The sequence below is a fragment of the Oncorhynchus gorbuscha genome, linkage group LG14 (assembly GCF_021184085.1).
Source record: "Oncorhynchus gorbuscha isolate QuinsamMale2020 ecotype Even-year linkage group LG14, OgorEven_v1.0, whole genome shotgun sequence".
Taxonomy (NCBI): domain Eukaryota; kingdom Metazoa; phylum Chordata; class Actinopteri; order Salmoniformes; family Salmonidae; genus Oncorhynchus; species Oncorhynchus gorbuscha.
The window spans coordinates 56,144,959-56,168,746 of NC_060186.1; the positions used below are offsets into that span (position 1 = coordinate 56,144,959).

General features: G+C 42.9%; 1 protein-coding gene across 2 annotated transcripts; it reads right to left on the reverse strand.

The window, feature by feature from the left end:
- Window positions 1–244: 244 nt before the first annotated feature.
- LOC123995168 (WD repeat-containing protein 26-like) lies at window positions 245–19,302 on the reverse strand. Of its 2 annotated transcripts, none has more exons than XM_046298579.1 (14): window positions 18,566–19,302; window positions 16,616–16,715; window positions 16,015–16,071; window positions 11,090–11,226; window positions 10,462–10,559; window positions 6,729–6,885; window positions 6,016–6,154; window positions 5,595–5,735; window positions 5,138–5,257; window positions 4,587–4,732; window positions 4,243–4,321; window positions 3,964–4,093; window positions 3,458–3,652; window positions 245–3,370 (listed from the first exon to the last, which is right to left on the reverse strand). In XM_046298579.1, the coding sequence occupies exons 1-14, from the start codon at window positions 18,847–18,849 to the stop codon at window positions 3,345–3,347; spliced, it is 1,809 nt and encodes a 602-aa protein (XP_046154535.1). In that variant the 5' UTR covers window positions 18,850–19,302; the 3' UTR covers window positions 245–3,344. The 2 variants fall into 2 exon arrangements, with proteins under 2 accessions (XP_046154535.1, XP_046154534.1); XM_046298578.1 differs by having other exon boundaries at window positions 6,711–6,885.
- Between the last annotated feature and the right edge of the window lie 4,486 nt (window positions 19,303–23,788).

A 23,788-nucleotide genomic window follows, 5' to 3' on the forward strand; every position in this document is an offset into this window, starting at 1 on the left:
AGACTGGGTTCTTGTATGGGTTCTTGTATGTAGGCTGTTATGTAAAAAAAAAAGTGGAAAATGTTATTGCAAGCATATTTCCCACCTGGGGGCGGTGGTGAGCTAATGTAAAGTGGAATTGAGACATTTGGGTCTATAGATGGAGGTTCTGCAATTAGACCTATGACCTGTATAATAACAGGCCGATAAAAATGGCTTCAACACAAATGCATCTCAAATTAGAAATGTATTTCAAACAAGATGGTTTAGTCAAAATAGTCACATTTTATTGGCAACAGATCTTGTTTACCCCTACATTTGGCATTTGATCCCCTCTGATGCACATTTTGCCTCTTTCCTGCCATGTGGATTCTCTGAATTACACCAAATGTCATCAAATTTTCAAGTGACTCAATCAACAATACAAAGTTAAACACAGGAAAATGGAGACCTCTTTTCAGTCTGGGAACTCAAGCTTTCCTCTAAAGTCTGATGAGACGTGTTGTCCCTTCACACTGATCGAAGGTCAGTTTAGCTCTGTACCCCCTCATGATTATAAGGGACTGTGGATAGGATTGGCTAGGGTAAACTGATCCTGTATCTGTGCTTAGGGAGTGACTATGTTCCAGCCCCTTGGTATTCTGGGCCACAGCTCTTTTTCAAAACCCTGAATGTTTATTGAAAATATGCATACATAACACTTCTCCTACACAACAATACAAAACAGTACAATCACTTTTGTAATAACACATTAAAAACGCAAACAGGTCCCCATCCCACAATAACTATTTTAATCTGCTACCAAAAACCCTTACTCCCCCAAAAAGCCCTACCACCTCCAGAGAGAGAAATAGTTATTAGAATCATCAAATCATTAAAATTCCTAGGAACTCAAAAGAACAGAGTAGACACCAAGTTGCATACAGACATAGAATGTCACCAGCAGGTGAATTATAACGTTGTGAAAGCTTTTGGGTTCTTCACTTTTGATTTGCCTCAATTTTTCAGACATGACATAAGGTGTGGATGGAGAGTTCAAGTCCATTCAGTGGTCCAGGAGATGGAAGGGTCAAGAATGGGAGAAACACCATTCCAGACTAACCTTAGACCATGAAATTACACACACCACCACTTTTGGGTCTCAAGCGTTTTGGTAAGGGCAGAAATGGCAACCGCAACCAACAGTGGCACAAAAATAGACCCCCCCCCCCCGGTCTTATTCCACAGACATGCAAGTATTGAATCACCGTAGAGTCTCTTTTTAAAGGCGAGGGGTAGACAGTTTAAACTCTAGACTCTTATAAGGTAACACACTCCCAAAGCATAACCCACCACACTCATATTATATTGGCATGAGTGTTAGTGCGCATATTCACTGATTACATGTAAGAAGTAGTGGATAAGGTAAACATTTTACCCAAAAGACAAAAGGCTAAATGAATTATAAGCGGGATTTAAATTTTAAAAAAGAGGACACCAGTTGTCTGGTTATATTTTAATATGATAATACAGTGAGGGGTCAACCAAAAAAATGAAACAAATTATTTCAGTTCTTTTTAAACATGTAATATCAGTTCACAGAAAATAGTCATTACATACCCCAAATCTGGAGGAAGAAAGCTCTGTATGGTGCTTTCACCACTGATAAGGAGGTCTGGAGAGAAGGAAAGGGGTGTTGTGCAGAAGTCGGTCTTGCTCCGTATGGGCTGTACGTACGTAAGAGCGCAGCTATATGCCTGTGTGCGTTTGAATGTGGGAGGTTGTTTGGTTCTGTAACTTTAACTTCAATAACGCTATACTACTGTGTAGGGTTCATGGAATTGTGGCACGTGATCATATTGAAATTGAGTGTTTGTAGGTGTGACTTGGGGTAGACCTCAAAGCGCAGCGTTGTGTTTTGGGTATACATGTGGGTTTGTGGAGTGTTTGTGTTAGGGGGGTAGAACGCTCTAAAAAAATGTGTCATTCATTAAACCTCGCTCTCCAACACTACAATCGTTAATTCCTCCTCATATGAAATTACCCTTTTCTCACATCACAGTTTACAGCTCGTTGAAATGCATGTCATTCCATTTTTTTCCCCTCCACAAAACAGATTTAACTCTAATACCTCAGTGCCTTTCCAATGGTAGGTGGTAAGGAGAAATATAAAAAGAAAAGCCCCAGCTAAATAATTTTCAAAAATGTCTCTAAAGTATTCTTTGTTCCACAGACAGATGTCGCTATGGGGCTTTGGATTAATTCTGAATGGGTTTAAAAGCCTCTTTAAAATTTCACGGGGGGGGGACGGGGGACGGACGGATGGACTGCTGGTGTGACTAAAAACACAGGTCTGCATGCACCTGCATTCACTCAAACAAACCACACCCAGACACACAGAAGGGCACACGCACATACACAAAGAGGAAGGACAGATGCAGTTCTCAGTGTACCGCAAAAGTTGCATGTACAGACCTCTACAGCCAACAGTATGTCCTTCTTAGGGAGATACTCAACACAAGGGTTGCTTCACATGAGACCAGCTACCACTGACCCCTCACCTTTGACAGTTCACCTTTCCCCCCCTCCCCACATGTAGATCTTGTGGAGCTATGTGCTGTATTGTTAACAGCCGAAGTGGGAGGGGGGAGTCAGAGGGTGAGACTTTGTAGCGAGTTTGTTCTTGTTAGACTTTAAACAAGGGATAAAAATAGCTTTTCCTAATTGAGAGCATATTGTTCACACTGAAGCACTCTACAGCCACTACTCCTAGTTCAAACCTAGGATTCACCTGTTAAATGCTTACTATCGTTAAAAAAAGAACATCAAAATAAGCATAGCGTTTTACTTTGCCGGTTGGTTGGTTTTGTGCATATTTTCAGCCTTCATCCAACAACTCAAGTGCAAAGAAAAGAGCTAGTTAGAAGAAGATAAAAAAACAAATAGAAGGAAGAGTTGTAATATCCCCCCTTCCCACACACACATGATAGAGCGACAGACGCGGTCCAATTAGTGCGGCTGGTCTGTAATGGCTGTCTGGAGAGATCAGGTGCGGGACACCGTGCCTGTCAGCCAGGCAGGAGGTGGGCTTCCAGGGGAAGATTCAGGGGAGAGCCCCTGGTTTGGCTGTGGCCTTGTTTGGGAGAGGGGTGGAGGAGGAGGAAGCCACAGGGAGTACCAGTGGATCGGATTTTCCGGGTCACTGGTTCTGGATGAAGACCTGGTTTTCTAAGAGTGTGTTCATCCTCACCTCCACAGTTTTGCCAGGTCATGAGACGCAACTGATTTACTTTTATTTCTGTTTTGTTAGGTCTAGGATTTGTTTTGATGTTTATTTGTTGTCGGTTGGTAAAAGAGAAAAAAAGTCTTCCATTCCAAAGTCACCATCAACTGTCCATGTTGCTGCAGTTCTCTGGGGAAAGATGAGGGACATTAATTACTTGTAACACCTTTCGCTGTTTTACAGCCACTGTGCTAACAAAATGCTAGTGGTAGTTACCGTTGAGCCCATCCACCTCCTGTGTGTCGAGGAAGGGTGCGGGGCCCCAGACACGCACAGTGCCGTCGTCCGAGGCGGAGGCCATGAGGCCTGGGATGATGGGGTTCCAGCTAACGCAGTTGACTGTGCGAGTGTGCCCTGTCAGCTCAGCGATGGGCAGCTCACTGCGGCGGTGCCAGATATACACCTTATGGTCTGAGGGGGTAAAGTGAGGAGGGGAGGAAGGGTAAGAGAGGGAGAGGAAAGGTGGAGGACATAAGAGAGAGGAGAGGAAGAGGGGGAACAATGGTATTAATATTTTTTTAAAGTGGCAAGGTCAACCTCCCTATTATATGCTGCAAGGCAAAGTCTCTGCATGTGTTTGAGAGATAATTTGAATGAAACCATAGTGAGGGACACAGAGGTGAACATGTTTGTTCTAGGGCTCAATATCAGTCATTTCCCCAATCCTGAGCATAAGGAGTAGTTGATGCCTAAAATGGTTGCTGTTGGGTCTCTGGGTGTACCTTCACTGCCGCTGGCGATGAAGTCTTCATTGTGTCCTCCGAAGCAGGAGTGGATGGTGTAGAAGCCCTGGGTCACACCCTGGTACTTCCGAACCAACACCCGGTCCTGCAGATCCCAAAGATGCACTCCCTGTAGGGTGGGGGGGTAATGGGAGCAGTTAGACACTAAAGACAACCATTAGCATTGCCACAAACTCCTTAATCTCCCACCCAGACACTAGTCCAATGACTCCACACACACACTTCAGTGTTCAAGTATGGCACCATATCCCCACTCACCTGAGTTGCTACATTTAGCAAAGCTAATCTTCCGTTCTTGGAAACAGTGAAAGACATGATAGGATGGTCCTCCTGAACTCTGTAAGAGAAATTCACAACAATGATCAATTACTAGTCTGTGTTCTGTTCAATATCTGCATAGAGAATTCTATATGTAAGATTAGTAATTCAGAGCGCATTAAGTGCTCCAGTATTGCTTAATTTGTATTAATAAATCTAATTATAAAACACTGAGTAACTCATGTATCATTTGTTAATATATAAATCATGCATTTATTATTAATACATCTGTCAACGTGCCCTTTACATATTTTCAGTTATCTACTCATTAATACAGCCCTCACATGTTTCTGTCCGTTAGGTCCTCAAAGTTGTAACCCCGGATCCGCTGGTGTGTGTCAGACGCTAGCACTGTCCTGCCGTCCCCCACACACCAGAGGCACTGCACACGTACGCCCTCCCATGAGTCCAACAGGTTACCATCCAGGTCCTACCATAACACAATCAATACATAGGTCCAAATGGATATAGTCCAGATTCTGGGAATCAATCAAATCACACACAGGCCAGTCCATAACGGTATCGCCCATGCTCCTAGAAAATCAGACACACATTTTGGCAATTGCACAAATAGAAACAGACACATTAGATCCTGACAATCTTTTTGGAGGTCAGCAGGTTCCTGTCTAGTCAGCTAATCAATAAAAGCGTCAAGCTGCAAATCTAAAAGTAGCATGTCCATATTCAATGCTGTATTAGTCCCTCCCCACTGTCCTGTATCCTCCTCACAGATCACCCTGTGGTCTCCCCACTAATCACACGCTGGCAGGACAAACTGGAAGAACCAACTAGTATATCTGGTGGATAGATCTCACACACACCCACCAATACTTACACACTGGTAGAATTGTCCCCTCTGTCCCCCGGTGACGAACCGTTTCCCATCAGGGTTCCAAGCCACACTGGTCAGACTGTCCTCGTGGGACTGGCTCATCTTGGTCCGCAACTCTCCCGTCTGCCCAGCAGGGGACAAAAACCACTCAGTCAGTACACAGACACTGAAGAGTTCCCAGCCTGGAGGTCCACTGCACAGCTGTTTTTATCAGTCCCAATAAAATCAGGAACTATCTGGCCAATAAGTTACATGAATTGACATTTCTATTTATCTAATTAACTCAAATCAATCTTCGTCCTGGACGGTTGCAGTGTATGCCTGCACCAATAGACAGCGTTGCCGGGCGGTGTGTGTGTGGGTTGCAATACCTGGCTGTTCCAGTGTGTGTGGGCACGCAGGGATTGTCCATATAGGGATGTCCCAGTGTGTATGTGTATAAGTGTGGGGATTGCCATACCGGGACATTCCAGAGCCAGAGTTCAGAGCAGTCATCAGGCCCGCAGGCGATCAGGTAGGTGTCATCAGGGCTCCAGGCTAGGTAGGACACACCGTAGGCATGGCCCTCTAGGGTCCGCAGCAGCTTCAACTGGTGGCTCTCCTAGACACCACACAGACCAGGCTCTGGGTTAGCGCAAAGCACGAATGGGAAGACAGTGGATCAGGGGTCTGCAAGAGGCTTAGTTGCGGTCAATTTGCAGTGTGCAAATTATAATTATGTTCACTCCAACCAAAATCATCCTGTGGCAGAATCTAGTTGCCTACACCAGCAGTGGCCATCTTTCCCATTAATGCAGGAGATGACTCATCCTATATGGCATATAGTGGGAATGTACACAGCGGGGGAAATGTGGGGGAAATGGGCTCAGCGTGGTACTCACAGGGTCCACCTGCCAGATGATGACGGTAGTGTCTTTGGAGCCGGTGGCCAGCTTCGTGCCGTCGTTGGAGAATTTACAGAACCACACCTCGTTACAATGCTCTGTGAGGATCTGCTGTGTGTAGCACGGAAACTGCTTCCTGTGGGTATGGTCAACCAGGAGAGAGAGGTCATCCAAGGTCCAAGGTTTAAATAAAAAGGCGAGAGAAATGGGGAGGATGAGAAGAAAATACAAGAGGATAGTGGAGAAAGGAAGGTATAGAATGAAGAGGACAGAGGCACTACGGGTGAGAGGGAGTTGGTAAACGATTGAGGGTGATATTTTATGTCCACTAAACTCCTGTAGTGCGCAAAAGTGACAGAAAAAAAACGTACCATTCCAAACACACAGGACACTGGCGTACAAAACGAGTTCAGAAAATTGCAGCTCGTTATTGCATTACATGCAATGGTTATACATAGGTTCTGAGCTTTTCCTGACCATGTGGGCCCTGAGTTCCCCCAAGTCAGGTCAAGGGGTCAGGAAAACTCTATAATACACAAAGACCCTATATTAAAACACATGCTTTTCTTTATATCTGCATAGATTATTGCCACCATCTTTACCGATGTGTACTGTAAAAACCGCAGAAAGAAAAGGGTTGTCAGGTTAAGTTTTTTTTGCACATTTCATCTGTGTTTGGCAGAAACTGTCACCCTGAGTGCGTTGCTGACCGGCTGCAGACGTGGTCCAGGAGCAAGGTGACAGAGTCCAAGCTGCTGTCCAGTTTGGTATTATGGTAGAGGCAGCGGTCCCTCTGCAGCTCCACAGCCTGTCTCAGCAGGGTCTGCAGCCGGCGTGGCGGCAGCATCACCGACGGGGGCAAGTATGCTGGAGAGGGTTGGAGAAAAGGACCAGAGGCAGGAGTTAAACTATAGTCCAGTCTGAAGTACATCCCTAGACCCCTGCGAAACCATGTGAGAGTATGTGTGTGTATAAGATAGCCACTGTGTGCAATGTGTTTTTAACATGATTTTTGAATGACTACCTCAATCTCTGTAACCCACACATAGCAGATATTGAATATCCCTTTGAGCATGGTAAAGTTATTAATTACACTTTGGATGGTGTATCAATACAGACACCTAGTCACTACAAAGACACAGGCATACTTCAGAAACCGCTCAGGGATTTTGCCATGAAGCCAATGGTGACTTTGAAACAGTTAAGAGTTTAATGTATATGCTTGAAGAAAACTGAAGGATCAACAACATTCTAGTTACGCCACAATTCTAACCTAGTTGACAGAGTGAAAAAAAACTAAGCCTATACTGAATACAAATATTCCAAAACATACATTGTTTGCAACAAGGCACTAAAGTAAAGCTGCAACAAATGCGGCACAGCAATTCACTTTTGTCCTGAATACAAAGTGTTATGTTTGGGGAAAATCCAATAAAACACGTTAATTGTTAAGGACTGGAGAGTAAATAATAAAACAGCATGGAGCTAAGTACAGGCAAATCCTAGAGGAAAACCTGCTTCAGTCTGCTTTCCACCAGACACTGGGAGATGAATTCACCTTTCAGCAGACGAAAAACATAAAACACAAGGCCAAAACTACACTGGAGTTGCTTACCAAGAAGCCAGTGAATGTTCCAAAGTGGGCAAGTTACAAATTTGACTTCAATCTACTTGAATTTCTACGGCAACACTTGAAAATGGTTGACTAGCAATGTTCAACAACCAATTTGACAGATCATTAGAAATGGGCAACTTTTACACAATCCAGGATGGGAAAACTCTTAGAGGGACTTACCCAGAAAGAATTGGTGCCAAGGTGATTCTAACATGTATTGACTCAGGGGGTTGAAAACCAAGATGTGTTCTCTTTTTCAATATTTTACATTTTTATTAACAAATGTTAGAATTTCTTCCGCTTTCACTGATTATTTTGTGTAGATAGTTGACAAAAAGAAGAAGACACATTTGAATCCCACCTTGTAAATCAAAGTGTGAATATTTTCTCAAGGCAATGTTCAAACCGTGCTCTTGTCAGAAGAGCCTGGTTTGATGAAAATGTATTTTCTTTTATGCCGAATAAGTCAAATATTGTTGTTGTGGGAGGAGACCAGAAGGAAGTGCTGATTTTGGAAGTGGGCTGCTCATTCCATTGTTACATGGAGCAGGCCTTTTGTGAAAAGTTCCTTCAATACCAGCCCCTAATGTCACGCTTGGAAAGTCTGCGATACATATGCAAGTTGGTGGCGATTATATTTGGCAGTTTGGGCCACGTACAATACATGTCAAAAGTTTGGACACCTACTCATTCAAGGGTTTTTCTATATTTTTACTATGTTCTACATTGTAGAACAATATTGAAGACATCAAAACTACGAAATAACACATATAGAATCATGTAGTAAGCAAAAAGCGTTAAACAAATCAAAATATATTTTAATTAGCCTCCCTTTGCCTTGACAGCTTTGCACACTTGGCATTCTCTCAACCAGCTTCATGAGGTAGTCATCTGCAATGCATTTCCATTAACAGTTGTGCCTTGTTATATAGACTTGTTTATACTGTATTATTGACTGTATGTTTGTTTTACTCCAGGTGTAACTCTGTCGTTGTATGTGTCGAACTGCTTTGCTTTATCTTGGCCAGGTCGCAATTGTAAACGAGAACTTGTTCTCAAATTGCCTACCTGGTTAAATAAAAGGTTAAATAAATTAATTAAATGTAAAAAGTTCCTTTGTGGAATTTTTCCTTCTTAACGCATTTGAGCCAATCGGTTGTGTTGTGACACAGTAGGGGTGGTAGACAGAAGGTAGCCCTATTTGGTAAAAGACCAAGTCCATATTATGGCAAGAACAGCTCAAATAAGCAAAGAGAAATGACAATGCATCATTACTTTAGGACATGAAGGTCAGTCAATGTGGAACATTTCAAGAACTTTGAAAGTTTCTTCAAGTGTAGTCGCAAAAACCATCAAGCTGAAACTGGCTGTCATGAGAACCGCCACAGGAAAGGAAGATGCAGAGTTACCTCTGCTGCAGAGGATAAGTTCATTAGAGTTAACAGCCTCAGAAATTGCAGCCCAAATAAATGCTTCAGAGTTCAAGTCACAGACGCATCAACTGTTCAGAGGAGACTGCATGAAATCAGGCCCTCAGCGTCAAATTGATGCAAAGAAACCACTACTAAAATGACACCAATAATAAGAAGATACTTGTTTGGGCCAAGAAACACCAGTGGAAATCTGTCCGTTGGTCTGAGTCCAACTGCCATGTCTTTTTGAGACGCAGAGTAGCTGAACGGATGATCTCCGCATGTGTGGTTCTCACCGTGAAGCATGGAGGTGGTGTGATGGTGCCTTGCTGGTGACACCGTCTGATTTATTTAGAATTGAAGGCACACTTAACCAGCATGGCTACCACAGCATTCTGCAGCGATAGTCCAACTAAGCTCAAACCAGATGGGATGGTGTATCATTTGCTTTTCATCAGGACAATGACCCAACATACCTCCAGGCTGTGTTAGGGATATTTGACCAAGAAGGAGAGTGATGATTGCTGCATCAGATGACCTGGCCTCCACAATCCCCCGACCTCAACCCAATTGAGATGGTTTGGGATGAGATGGGAGTAAAGGAAAAGCAGCCAACAAGTGCTCAGAATATTTGGGAACTCCTTCAAGACTGTTAGAAAAGCATTCCAGGTGAAGCTGGTTGAGAGACTGCCAAGAGTGTGCAAAGCTGTCATCAAAAGAAAAGGGTGTCTACTTTGAAGAATCTAAAATATATGTTTAGATTCGTTTAACACTTTTTTGGTTACTACATGATTCCATGTGTGTAATTTCATAGTTTTGATGTCTTCTTGAATCCCCGAGCTGACAAGGTTTATAAAAAATAAAAAAAATAATAAAAAAAAGTCATCCTGCCCCTGAGCAAGGCAGTTAACCCACTGTTCCCAGGGCGCCGAAGACGCGGACATCGATTAAGGCAGAGGGGTTGGGTTAAATGCGTAAGTCACATTTCAGTTGAAGGCATTCAGTTGTACAACTGACAAGGTATCCCCTTTCCCTATTGCTCTACAATGTAGAAAATAGTACAAATAAAGAAAAACCCTTGAATGAGTAGGTGTCCAAACTTTTGACTGGTTCTGTACGTAAGCTTATGGTAGATGGGCTTCAGATTACAGGCCTACTTAAGCAAAACAACTGGCTAGGTAGTCTGCTCTGTTCCAGCTGTTATGGGCAGCCTAACTGTGTGGAGGAAAAGGTGCTTTTTGTTTCCTTACACGTCCTTGCATCAAAGACCTTTGAAATATTTGAATATTTTATTACGTAATGTGATTTGTGGATTCAAATATTTTACTATGTAATGTGATTTGTGGATTCAAATATTTTACTATGTGATGTGATTTGTGGATTAAAATAAAGTACTTAAAATGTCACTGTTCTCACTCTGTAGCTTGTCCAGTAGTCGGCAGCGGGAATTTGTGCCTTTGCCCTCCCACTCAGTCTTGGCACGCAGGTCTTCTGCATGGCTACACATCAGATACCTACACAACACAATGTGAATCAGACTACAACACACACCTCTGGATACATCACTGTTATGCATAACCCATAATAACAGTATCACTAACCTGTATTTACCGTAGTAACACTGTATAACCTGGTTATTACTCCAAAGACACAGATTGAACTAGGACAATGAAGAATGATCAACCACTGATGCAAAGTTGGTTGTTAGTTTGTCCTTATAATCCATGTCTTCAATAACTGCCTAATGGACAGACTGATATACCTATTGAGTGTCTGTATGCAGCAGTTGGCATTATTGTTTTATTTTCATGCTGATTATTTGGATGCTGTCCACGTTGTCCTTGACAGCGTAAAAGTTGATGATTAACATAAGTCAAGTAGTTAACATAAGTCAAGTAGTCAACACAAGTCAATCAAGTGATAGATGAACTGAGTATGTGAATCCTGTTTGCGATAGTTGATTGATGTGATCAGAAGGGACTACAACGGCATACTGACTGCGCGTGTGTGTGTGTGTGTGTGGCACTGTTATGTGATGACGTACCCGCTGAGAACATGGATGCGGTCTGTGTTATACTTGAGCGGTGTGAGCTCTCCCCTGAGCACCTGCAACGCCTCGAGAACCTTCCCATCCTCCAGGTACTCCAGATACTTCTGCTGCAGGAGCAGGAACTTCATACGCTATAGAGAGAGGGAGGGAAGGAAAGGGGTAGAGATAGATGGAGAAGAGAAAGGTCGACATGGAGAGGGTTGAGGAAGTATGAGAAAACGAGTGGGAGGAGGGGTGTTGATAGATTCAAATCAACCCCCCGACGACTAATCCTGTGCTCCAAAGGAGGCAGGCACTCATACCAACATCGTTTGTGTGACAGGCAGAATTGCCATGGTGAGAGTAAACAGGCGCCTATGGTTGGACTTGGGGGCACATGGTGGGCGTTGGCTTAACCCCAGAGACCTCACTATGCCAGTTGTAACTGGCCACTTCCTTGTTCAAGTTAATACTTGTAACAACAAACAAGAGTGTTAACCAGTCTGGGTATTTTGGTCAGTTGTGATACTTCTGGTATTAATAAAAAAGGGAGTCTGTCTTATCATGGGCCTGCGGTGTCTATCACAGTCCAAGAAACGAGGTAAGGCAACGTAAAAGAGACACATATGTTTTCAATTATATCTATGACTCTGGTATGTAAATTACCATCGTCAAGTGCCAACCATAATCATAAGAGCAGCCATTCCAGGTTGACATACACTACATTACCAAAAGTATGTGGACACATGCTCGTCAAACATATCATTCCACAATCATGGACATTAGCATGGAGTTGGTGTTGGGTGATTAGGCCTGGCTCACAGTCTGTGTTCTAAATCATCCCAAAGGTGTTCGACGGGATTGAGGGCAGGGCTCTGTGCAGACCAGTCTAGTTATTCCACACCAATCACAGCAAACCATTTCTGTATGGACCTCACTCAGTGCACAGGGTTATTGTCATGCAGAAACAGGAAAGGCATAATCATTTAGAATGGCATTGCATGCTGTAACATTAAGTTTTCCCTTCACTGAAACTAAGGGGTCTAGCCGAACCATGAAAAACAGCCCCAGGGTTATTATTCCTCATTCACCAAACTTTACAATTGGCACTAGGTATTGGAGCTGGTAGCGTTCATCACTCCAGAGAACGCATTTCCACTGCTCCAGGGTCCAATGGCGGCAAGCTTTACACCAATCCAGCCAACGCTTGGCATTGTGCATGGTGATTTTAGGCATTGTGAGAGGCTGCTCAGCCATGGTAACCCATATCCTGAAGCTCCCGACAAACAGCTGAGGTAGCTTCCAGAGGCAGTCTGGAACTCTGTAGTGTGTGTTGCAACCGAGGAGAGACTTCAGCCGTCGAGTTCTTTGAGTGTGGCCTACCCCTTCGTGGATGAGCTGTTGTTGCTCCTAGACATTGTCACTGCAAAATAACAGCACTTACAGTTGACCGGGGCAGCTTTAGCAGGGCAGAAAATTGACAAACTGACTTTATGGAAAGGTGGCATCCTATGCCAGTGCCACACTACAATTCACTGAGCTCTTCAGTAAGGCCATTCTACTGACGTTTGTCCATGGCGGTGTCATGACTGTCCTGATCAGGTCAGGTTACAGGAGACCACAACCCTACAGATTATCTCTCAACCCCAACAGAGGAGGAGAGATCTAGGGGTCTGAAGATGTGAGGGTTTTATGACCCCTCACACCCCTGGTAAATCTCAGGCCACAGACAAATTCCTTTGTCCTGTTACTATGGAGAACCAACCAGCCTCAGAACATTAAACATGAAATAAAGGGTGGTCATGACAATAGATGGAATATGAAAATATATGTCATTTTTGTTTTGTTATTAAAAGGTTAATAGACGACGTTATTATGAAAACGTTGTAATGTGAAGGGTTTTTCTACTATATGTTTGATGTTTATACATTGTAAGTTGTATGGAAAATATCCAAATCGAAGAGAATGTTTTGGGGAAGATGAAATGTTTAGTTAGTTGTCTAAAATTGGATTTGAATAAAATCTAGACCATGTCTCATTAACTTGGTACGCCCGGAGTATTGCCCTAAAGGCGTAACACTTCGGACCCAAGGGTATAAAACCTGTGAGTGAAGACTTCACAGGAGACTACGTGACCCAAGCTGCAGTAAAGGACTAAAAAGTCAACGAACCCAGAACGGAACGCAAGTTTGAAGACAAATAAATTATTTTCTACCCAAGCTACGGATGAGTAGCTGTGTCTAAGCAGGTGAATTCAAGTCGAACCAGCTAGCCTCCATCTCCCATCGAATCATGGTATCTAACGGGTTTCATTCCTATGCTGTGAGCTCTGAGCTGCAGAGCTGTCTATCCTCTTCCAGAGCAAAGGGTGAGGGAACAGACTCCTAAGCCAAAAGGACACAGACATCGGGAGGACGGCCAGAGAGGTGCGCCGGAGTAGTGAGTCCTCGAGCAGCCTGACCGGTCCACGCAGAGAATCCTCGGAGATCATCTCCACGCAATTACATCATTATATTCTGACCCATAAGAGCGGCAGTTTGGGGCAAGGCTAGGGTTAGAATAGCATAGCTGACAAATTCACCCAAATGTATATTTCTCGTGTACTTTTTTTTCTCTCTCTCTTTGAAATCCCCATTTTGGGTAGTGTGTTGGCCCGTTATACTAAGTGTGTTGGCCCGTTAGTGTGTTGGCCCGTTATACTAAGTTCTAATCAATAGCCTATAATGTGTTTTGTCTATCTTTTATCATCATTTCAGCTTTTTAGTAAATAAATATTCAACTAAGATTTGTGTGGTAGGGACTCATTGGTGAGACCCGGGTCCGTGCAGATTCACGGCTATACGACATTCAGAACGAGATTAGTAGAGGTAACTGGTTAATCAGCGGCTGTTGTAAAATCGATATTCTGATATTCTGTGAGTTAATTTGGGAAATAGAAACCCAATAAAAACTAGTTTTCCCATGGTGCCCCAGGTTAATGAGTTAATAATGGCTTGATTCAATTAATCACGCAATTAGAAACTTTAATCATTCGATGAACAACAGTCGTCACATTAACTAATGAAATAGCCAAATCCACATATTTGAAGGGGTGTCCACATACTTTTGTGTGAGTATATATTGCATGCAGTCTTGGTATAATGCAGGGCAAAAACTAGCTATTTGTTTTTAAACATTCAGAAAACTGATTGTATTCACAATAACAAGACTAGCTAGTAAGTATGCGACATGAAACTCCACAGGTGCAAGACTAAGCTAAGCCATAGGAGGCCATTTTGATATCTAGTCTATCCTGTGTCCTAATGAGCTAGCTAGGTCTGATAAGTATAAATTAGTCTAGCTGCAGTCCTCAGTGTTCTTTAGTTGACATATGAACGTGCTGTACCCATGGGAGAGGAAACTCCTATAATTTACAAATCACAGAAGCGCTGAATGATATACAGTACCAGTCAAAAGTTGTGCCTTAAAACTCTAAATAAATCACTGACAGTGTCACCAGCAAGGCACCATCACCTCCATGCTTCATGGTGGGAACCACATGTGTGGAGATCCGTTCACCTACTTTAGTTGGAACCAAAAATTTCAAAGTTGGACTCATCAAGACAAAAGGACAGATTTCCGACGGTCTAATGTCCATTTGCTTGGATTTCTTGGCCCAAGCAAGTCTCTCCTCTTTATTGGTGTCCTTTAGAAGTGGTTTCTTTGCAGCAATTCGACCATGAAGGCCTGATTCATGCAATCTCCTCTGGACAGTTGATATTGAGATGTGTTTGTTACTTGAACTCTGTGAAGCATTTATTTGGGCTGTAATCTGAGGTACAGTTAACTCTAATGAACTTATCCTCTGCAGCAGAGGTAACTCTGGGGCTTCATTTCCTGTGGCGATCCTCATGAGAGTCAGTTTAATCACAGTGCTTGATGGTTTTTGCGATTGCACTTGAAGAAACTTTCAACGGTCTTGAAATGTTCCGCATTGACTGATCTTCATGTCCTAAAGTAATGATGGTCTGTCGTTTCTGTTTGCTAATTTGAGCTGTTCTTGCCATAATAGGGCTTGGTCTTTTACCAAATAGGGCTATCTTCTGTATACTACCCCTACACAACTGATTGGATCATACGCATTAAGGAAAGGAATTCCACAAATTCACTTTTAACAAAGCACACCTGTTAACTCAAATGAATTCTAGGAGACTACCTCACGAAGCTAGTTAACAGAATGCCAAGAGTGCAAAGCTGTCACCAAGGTGGCTACTTTGAAAAATCTCAAATATGTTTAACACTACATGATTCCATGTGTGTTACTTCATAGTTGATGTCTTCACTAATATTCTACAACGTAGAAGATAGTATAAATAAAAAAAACACGTGAATGAGTAGGTGTCCAAACTTTTGACTGGTCCTGTATATGAACTCCATTTCAGGGCTCCATCAGAATATGCATGGATATTTGTTGTTCTTGTCAAATAATACTAGTGGTGGCAAAATGTAATTGAGAAACATTCCCTACACTTACCATCTGACAAGCAAATTACTAAATGCAGGATATTATACACCCATGTATGAGGATACCTGTTATAAACATTCCAGTCAGTCCCTCCAAGGCATTCCGGGAAACACTTGAAATTCCACAGACAGAAAGGATATGCCTCACAAAGGGGGGACTATATATTTAAATTATTTAGCAGATGTTCCTACCTAGAGCAACATACAGGAGCAATTAGTGTTAAGTGGCTTGCTCAAGGGCATACAGGCACCTCGTCGGCTTGAGGATTCTAACCAGCGACCTTTTGCTGTTACTAGCCTAGCGCTCTTAGCCGCTAGGCTACCTGCTACCGACTTTCTAATCTAGAACAGTCAGGTTTGGGAAAGAACCGTTCTAGAACCTGTGTATACCCTTTCACTGCATGGCTGAATGTCTAAGAGGTCAGGTTTGGGCTTACCACAATAGCGTTCGGAGAATGCATCAGTGCTCTCAGCTCGTTGAGATCATTCTCAGCCTGGACCAAAACAAAGAGAGGGGCAGGGGGAGACAAATAGTTGGCTCAGCACTTCCTCTCCACAAAAACAGCAAATCAAAACAGTTTACCACTACAAGGCAACAAACACTTTCTCAGTGTAGGAAGCCAAAAACGGTCATTTTTATGGAGTGTGGAGCCATTTTATATCTGTACATTTATGGGATAAAAAATGTAACATGATATACATTTTTACAAACAGAAGGCTCTTGGAATGAGAGCATTGTGTCAATGTAGAAGAGAAAGTTCAGCCAAATGAGCTAGTTTTATAATCAAATAACACATTACTAAAAAACCCTTACCAGGAACATACATATATGTTTGTTTCACAGAGTTCCAATCTTTTATTGATTGGCACCTATGTTTATTAATAGCACTGTACATCTACTCCATATGTAGACTAACATTGGTGTTGTACATGTGATAGATACTTACACTTAGTAACAGAACCATGTTATCGGTACTGTCTGTAAACTTAAGCGTAGCATTATAGGTGCAGCTGTAACCATGGTAACCAGGGACCCACCTTGTCCCACTCCCCCTCCATGACGTGGTTGCGGAACTTCGTGGCTGAGGTATGTTCCAGTCTGCAGCCCGACTCCTGCATTAGCAGGTCCACTGTTTGACTGCGGAGAAGAGAGGGGGGAAACGTTACCTCACATGTTTCCTGCAAAGTTAACTGAACATTTGAACAACAAGACAGACAAGAACAGACAGAATGTAAAGGAACTGAAATGTCAGCCCAAAATCCGATTGATCACAGAGGTAGATTAAACACTGATTGCCTAAATGTTTGTTTATAGCAAACGTTTGCGTAATGTTGGCCAACAAGACAGACAATGGACCTGATATGTTATATCAGACAGACAAAGGAAAGAATGAGGGAGAAAAACAAACATAACATCTAAAACCATATCCACCAATAAGACAAGTGGCATTTGTTATCATTCTAGACCAGACAACTGTGAGTGCTATAAGTGTGCTGGAAAAGGTGTCTGTGCTAAAATGGAGTGGAGGGGGGGGGGGGTGTACTGACGCCAAGGCATGATGACATCATCCTCAGGTATCAAAGAAGAGTGGCGCAGCAGAGTGTTTTCAGCTTCACCCTGCTGTGTCTGACATGGTTCTCACTTCCACATTTGAAACGTTGGGTCGTCAGGGCCATAGCAGACAATGCATATTTCCCATATAAAGACACTGTGTAATGTCAGTCCCACTTCCACACAGTCAGTGGCGAGCAGTAGCAGCCTGGGTCTATCGAACACTGCATTAAGAGTTAATTATGGTGACAGGGGCCGATTTAGCCATGGAGGGCTCAAAATATAGTTTTTCCTGCCGAGTCCTGATGGGTTCAGCTTGCGCCATCTATTATTAGATTCAACCAACGTTTCTAATCTAAAACTGCTGGTTAGACGCGAATTCAAGCGCAGTCATGAAACCATACCCCAGTGGGGAAGCCGTTCTGACTACTTCACCAGCCACCAATAATGATAAAACGAGGTAAATATCACTGACATTGTTGACATGAGTGATACAGACTATTATTTGCAGACAAATATGACAACGTCTGATCACATAAGTAGATCGAAAGAAACGCAACAGTGCAGTGGTATGATAAGGGGGCTGTAAATAGATAATGGTTGTTGTCGTTGAAGACGACCGCCACTCATAAGAACCACTGAGTGTGGATACAAAATGACCCGTCCGGTTTTCTACTTTACAACAATTTATCAAGCAAAACTTATACCGACGTACCCTTTGTAAACACCAAATGTCAATGTAATAATAAAACCAAAGCATTGAGAGGGACAAATAAGGGATAACATACAACGAAAAACGAATCGCCGCTCTATTGTTGTTCTCCCTACGCACTTTTGCGCAATCCTCTAAATGCAGATATTTCGTTGCAGAAAACTACTTTACCTGGTGCCACAGTATAAATAACAGGCCAAATTTAATCGGCCCTCGTGACAGGCTGTTTAAATACCTATTATGGTTATACGTTGTTTGTAGCCAAACAAGTCATTATGGATGTTTCGCTGGATTACAAGTGATGTAATGCGATTTCAATCCGTGTAAAAAAATATATCGCTAGATAACGTCAATACAACCCACAACACTCATAGTTCAACTAACTAGCTAGCCTAGCTACTCACTGAAGAAAGTTGGTTCGAGGTAAATGTAGCCAAACAAATTGTGTTTGTATTCTGTATAAACGTGATAACCCCCATAACGAAGGCTAGGTAACATTTAGTTGCGCTATCTAGCTCCCACTCCGTATTGTGCAAGATGGACCCCTTCTTCTTCAACTAACGTTAGCCTGCTAGCTAACTACCCCCTCCCCCATGTTTGTCCGTCAACCGCAGAATTCAGTTAAACTGCCCCCATGCAGTTTCGCTCAAAACACGTACAAATATTTAATGTGCTTGTATACTTCAGGGACTTTTCGTTCGAATGACACATCGTGTAAACTTACTTTAGCCCTAACCCGTCGAGATGTTGTCCTATTAATCGAATGACATCTTCCTCAGACTGCGAAAGTCGTTTCTTCTTTTTCATGGAGCCAATCTCCGACCCCGAGGATGTGGAGGCGACACAGGTCCCAGACCCCAGTCCGGCTCCAACACTATTCCCATTGTTTGTGCTGGTTAGAACCCCATTGGAGTGCGTTCCCACAGCCGAGGATGACTCCCCGTTTTGTGCGCTGTTCAGGCAGGAAAGCTCCGAATCCTGTCCTTGTCCTTCCCCGTTTGATTGCATGTTATTGCCGCTAAGATTGTTGACAGGGGTTATGTTAAAGTGAATAGCAGAGGTGGCTTGGTGATGCGGAGAAGTAGTAGTAAATCCCAAAACAACTCCAGAAAGGCCTGTCGCAACTGTTGAAGCCCCGGGCTCTCCTGCTCCCTCCGCCGCCGAGGCTCGGTGTTTCTTCCGCGGGGGCGGCGACGCTCCGTCGGTGTCCGAGCCGGAGGAGAAGGAAGCGGAGGCCAGAGTTTCCTCACCGAGAGCGGCCGTGATTAGAAGCCGGCGAAGCCCCGGGTGGGAAAGGAGGTCTTAGCTCCCAGGATTCAGCCCTCGTAACCGGCTGAGAACGCACTGACTCTGTGGTAAACTAGTCCCCTCAGTCGCTCCGTTTTTGTTGTTGTTTCTCTCAAAACAGCTGCAACCCCCTAATGGAGTCCAGACACACATCATTGGTCCAGACACGCTAACATTACCGGAAATTCATATATTACCCTGCTTCCGGGTATAATTATATAACCAATAGGTGGCGCATGAGAACCAATTTCGCATATTGATTGTTTTTATGATAACAATAAATACATTATGAGAAAATGGCATACAGAAATGTCTTCAGATACATATAATTAATTCGTGATGTTCTACTCATTGTTTGGGTTTTTATTAGAGGGGTCACTATGAGGAAACAGCCAGGATGATCGATCCGTGTACGGCTCGTTCAAACAAAATCTGAATTTAAACAACGAAGACAGATAATCAAATTAATTAATGTTTCTGGCGTAGGCTATTGGTTTAACGGTATACGACACGCCATCCCACCAATAAATTATTGGTAACACCCTACAGTCTCACGGTGTGTTGCAGTGCTTCCAAAACCAAAACAATTGCAATTATGTGATATTCTGAAAACCAACAATTACTATAGTTTTCTGAAAGCATTGCGAAGTAATACGACATACATCCGTTTTTAGTGGATCTGTGAATCTGTTACACGTCTTCCTCTTAAAGTTGAATCTGAACTGAATGTTTGAGAGCTTAACAATGGGGTGAAAAACAGTCACATAGTCATAGTCACATCCTTATACTGTCTCATAGTCCCTTCCTGTCTGCCAGATTTTCTGCAAACTGCATACATGGTGCAACAATGACCCCCAGAGGCCAGAAATAATACTGCAATTCACTGTGCTGAGGATTGCAGAAATACTGTACGGTAGTAGGTTGAAATACACAGACAATGGCAACCCATCATTCAGGGCTGTTTTGAGCACCACATTTTTTTGAAATTTATATATATATATATATATACACACACTACCGTTCAAAAGTTTGGCGTCACATAGAAATGTCCTTGTTTTTTAAAGAAAAACATTTTTTTTTGTCCATTAAAATAACATAAAATTGATCAGAAATACAGTGTAGACATTGTTAATGTTGTAAATTACTATTGTAGATGAAAACGTCGGATTTTAATGGAATATCTACATAGGCGTACAGAGGCCCATTATCAGCAACCATCACGCCTGTGTTCCAATGGCACATTGCGTTAGATAATCCAAGTATATCATTTTAAAAGGCTAATTGATAATTTAAAAAACCTTTTGAAATTTATGTTAGCACAGCTGAAAACTGTTGTCCTGATTAAAGAAGCAATACAACTGTCCTTCTTTAGACTAGTTTGTGGGTTCGATTACAGGCCATTATTTAGCATTAGTGTATATTTCAATATGTATTTTTTGGGGGCTTGCCTAGTTGGCATTAATACGTGTCACATATCAGTTTGCAAACAATGTAAAAAAATGCATGTATAATTCAGTTAATAAAGCTGCATACACACATGGTCTGTTTTCTGTTTTCTTGAGGCATCTCTAAAATGCAGGTGTTTCAGCCTAGCTCAGTGCTTTCTGTGGTGGTGGGGCGAGCCAGCAGAAAATAGGAGCATTGCGCCATGATTGGCTCAGTGTTCTGTCACTCATGGGGACAGTACGTCATCACCAAGTTTAAGTGCTTAGTTAGTGTAGACATCCAAAATTTCAGCCCTTTAATTCCTGCCATAGAGTTATAATACAATAATATAATAATAACAAAAAGTCTATATACAGTGAGTGCAAATGAGGTAAGTTAAGGAAATAAATAGGCCATGGTGGGGAAGTAGAATGGTAGATCGGCAGAAGATGAATGTGCAGGTAGAGATACTGGGGTGCAAAGGAGCAAAATAAATAAATACCAGTATGGGGATGAGGTAGGTAGATAGATGGGTTGTTTACAGATAGGCTATGTACAGGTGCAGTGATCTGAGATTTTTGCAATTCGTTCCAGTCATGGGCAGCAGAGAACTGGAAGGAAAGACAACCAAGGGAGGAATTGGCTTTGGGGGTGACCAGTGATATATACCTGCTGGAGTGCGTGCTACGAGTGGGTGCTGCTATGGTGACCAGTGAACTGAGATAAGACGGGGCTTTACCTAGCAGAGACTTGTAGATAACCTGTAGCCAGTGGGTTTGGCGACGAGAATGAAGTGAGGGCCAACCAACGAGAGCGTACAGGTTGCAATGGTGGGTAGTGTATGGGGCTTTGGTGACAAAGCGGATGGCACTGTGATAGACTGCATCCAGTTTGTTGAGTAGAGTGTTGGAGGCTATTTTATAGATGACATCACCAAAGTCGAGGATCGGTAGAATGGTCAGTTTTACGAGGGTATGTTTGGCAGCATGAGTGAAGGATGCTTTGTTGCGATATAGGAAGCCAATTCTAGATTACATTTTTGGATTGGAGATGCTTAATGTGAGTCTGGAAGGAGAGTTTACAGTCTAACCAGACACCCAGGTATTTGTAGTTGTCCACGTATTCTAAGTCAGAGCCGTCCAAGTATACAGAATGGTGTCGTCTGCGTAGAGGTGGATCAGAGAATCACCAGCAGCAAGAGCAACATCATTGATGTATACAGAAAAGAGAGTCGGCCTGAGAATTGAACCCTGTGGCACACCCATAGAGACTGTCAGAGATCCAGACAACAGGCCCTCCGATTTGACACACTGAACTCTATCAGAGAAGTAGTTGGTAAACCAGGCGAGGCAATCATTTGATAAACCAAGGCTGTCGAGTCTGCCAATAAGAATGTTGTGATTGACAGAGTCGAAAGCCTTGGCCAGGTAGATGAATACGGCTGCACAGTAATGTCTCTTATCGATTGTGTTTATGATGTCGTTTAGAACCTTGAGCGTGGCTGAGGTGCTCCCATGACCAGCTCTGAAACCAGATTGCATAGCGGAGAAAGTATGGTGGGATTCGAAATGGTCAGTAATCTGTTTGTTAACTTGGCTTTCGAAGACCTTAGAAAGACAGGGTAGGATAGATATAGGTCTGTAGCAGTTTGGGTCTAGAGTGTCACCCCCTTTGAGGAGGGGGATGACTGCGGCAGCGTTCCAATATATGGGAATCTCAGAGAGGTTGAACAGGCTAGTAATAGGGGTTGCAATAATTTCGGCAGATAATTTTAGAAAGAGAGGGTCCAGATTGTCTAGCCCGGCTGATTTGTAGGGGTCCAGATTTTGCAGCTCTTTCAGAAGATCAGCTATCTGGATTTGGGTAAAGGAGAAATGGTGAGGGCTTTGGCGGGTTGCTGTGGAGGATGCCGGGCAGTTGACCGGGGTAGGGTTAGCCATGTGGAAAGCATGGCCAGCCGTAGAGAAATGATTATTAAAATTCTCAATTATAGTGGACTTATCGGTGGAGTGGCTGTGTGTTTTTTTTCCAGAGTTCTCACCATAAATCCAGAAAATGCCACTTTGATGACAAAATTTGCCCACGAAGACCCACTGTGCCACCTTCACAAGGTGAGTCTTGTATGCTGCTGCATAAGGATGTAATATGCAAGGGAGATATGTATACTGTAACTAAGAAAGTAATACTAAGTGTATGTTGTGTAGTAAGCCGTTAGTAGCCCATGTGCCGTACTCTAAGCATTTGGTCTATTTTCACCAACGAGGTATTGTAAATACATTGTTCGTGGCCCGTTGTGTGCTTGTTTGCAGACCTTTTTTGTACAGATTTGACAGTGCTACTGATAGCCGTGGTGGCGCTGGACTTGCACGTGAAAATTCAGCACACACAGCATTCTATTATAGAATTGTGTTTTTTGACGTGTCAAATGAAAAGCTTATTTAACACGTCAAATAGTGTTATATGATGTGCATCTTTTTTGACACGCAACGACCCAAACAGTGTTCAATGTGCCTCACCCTAATAATTTGTGCTATTTTCACCTCTTCAGTTCTCCTACTGTTCTAATTTGGTGGTGCACATGTAGCCTATAACCTGGTTTAGAACAATGTAATCATCTAAAATTGTAAGAGCTTTCATTGTCTGTTTAGTTGCCCCTTTTATTTATCCCACGGTTCTGATTTGTTGTACAGGGAGTACACTGTAAGAACGGCCCATGTTCTGAATTCTGTCGCTGTACATTTCGAAAGTGCTGAAAAAAATAGTTATGTTGACTATATCTGCCGTCGCTCGCTCATTAATGTCTTAATCGAAATTACGGATTGCCTCTTATCCGCTTGTCGTCCCCTTATATCATAGTTTGTACATCTCAATTGTCAGTAGAAACCACATTTGTTTAAGCAAGTCAGCCATATCAGCTATGTTTTTTTTTAAAGGCAGTAAATGAGGCTGAATGAACTGTTTTGCTGCCAGACAAGGCTCTGCTGATAGCCAGGTGTAGCAGTGGTAAGGCCAGTCAAAACTGTTCGCTGCCCTGGCCCCCCAATGGTGGAACAAACTCCCTCACGACGCCAGGACAGCGGAGTCAATCACCACCTTCCGGAGACACCTGAAACCCCACCTCTTTAAGGAATACCTAGATAGGTTAAGTAATCCCTCTCACCCCACCCCCTAAGTTTTAGATGCACTATTGTTAAGTGACTGTCCCACTGGATGTCATAAGGTGAATGCACCAATT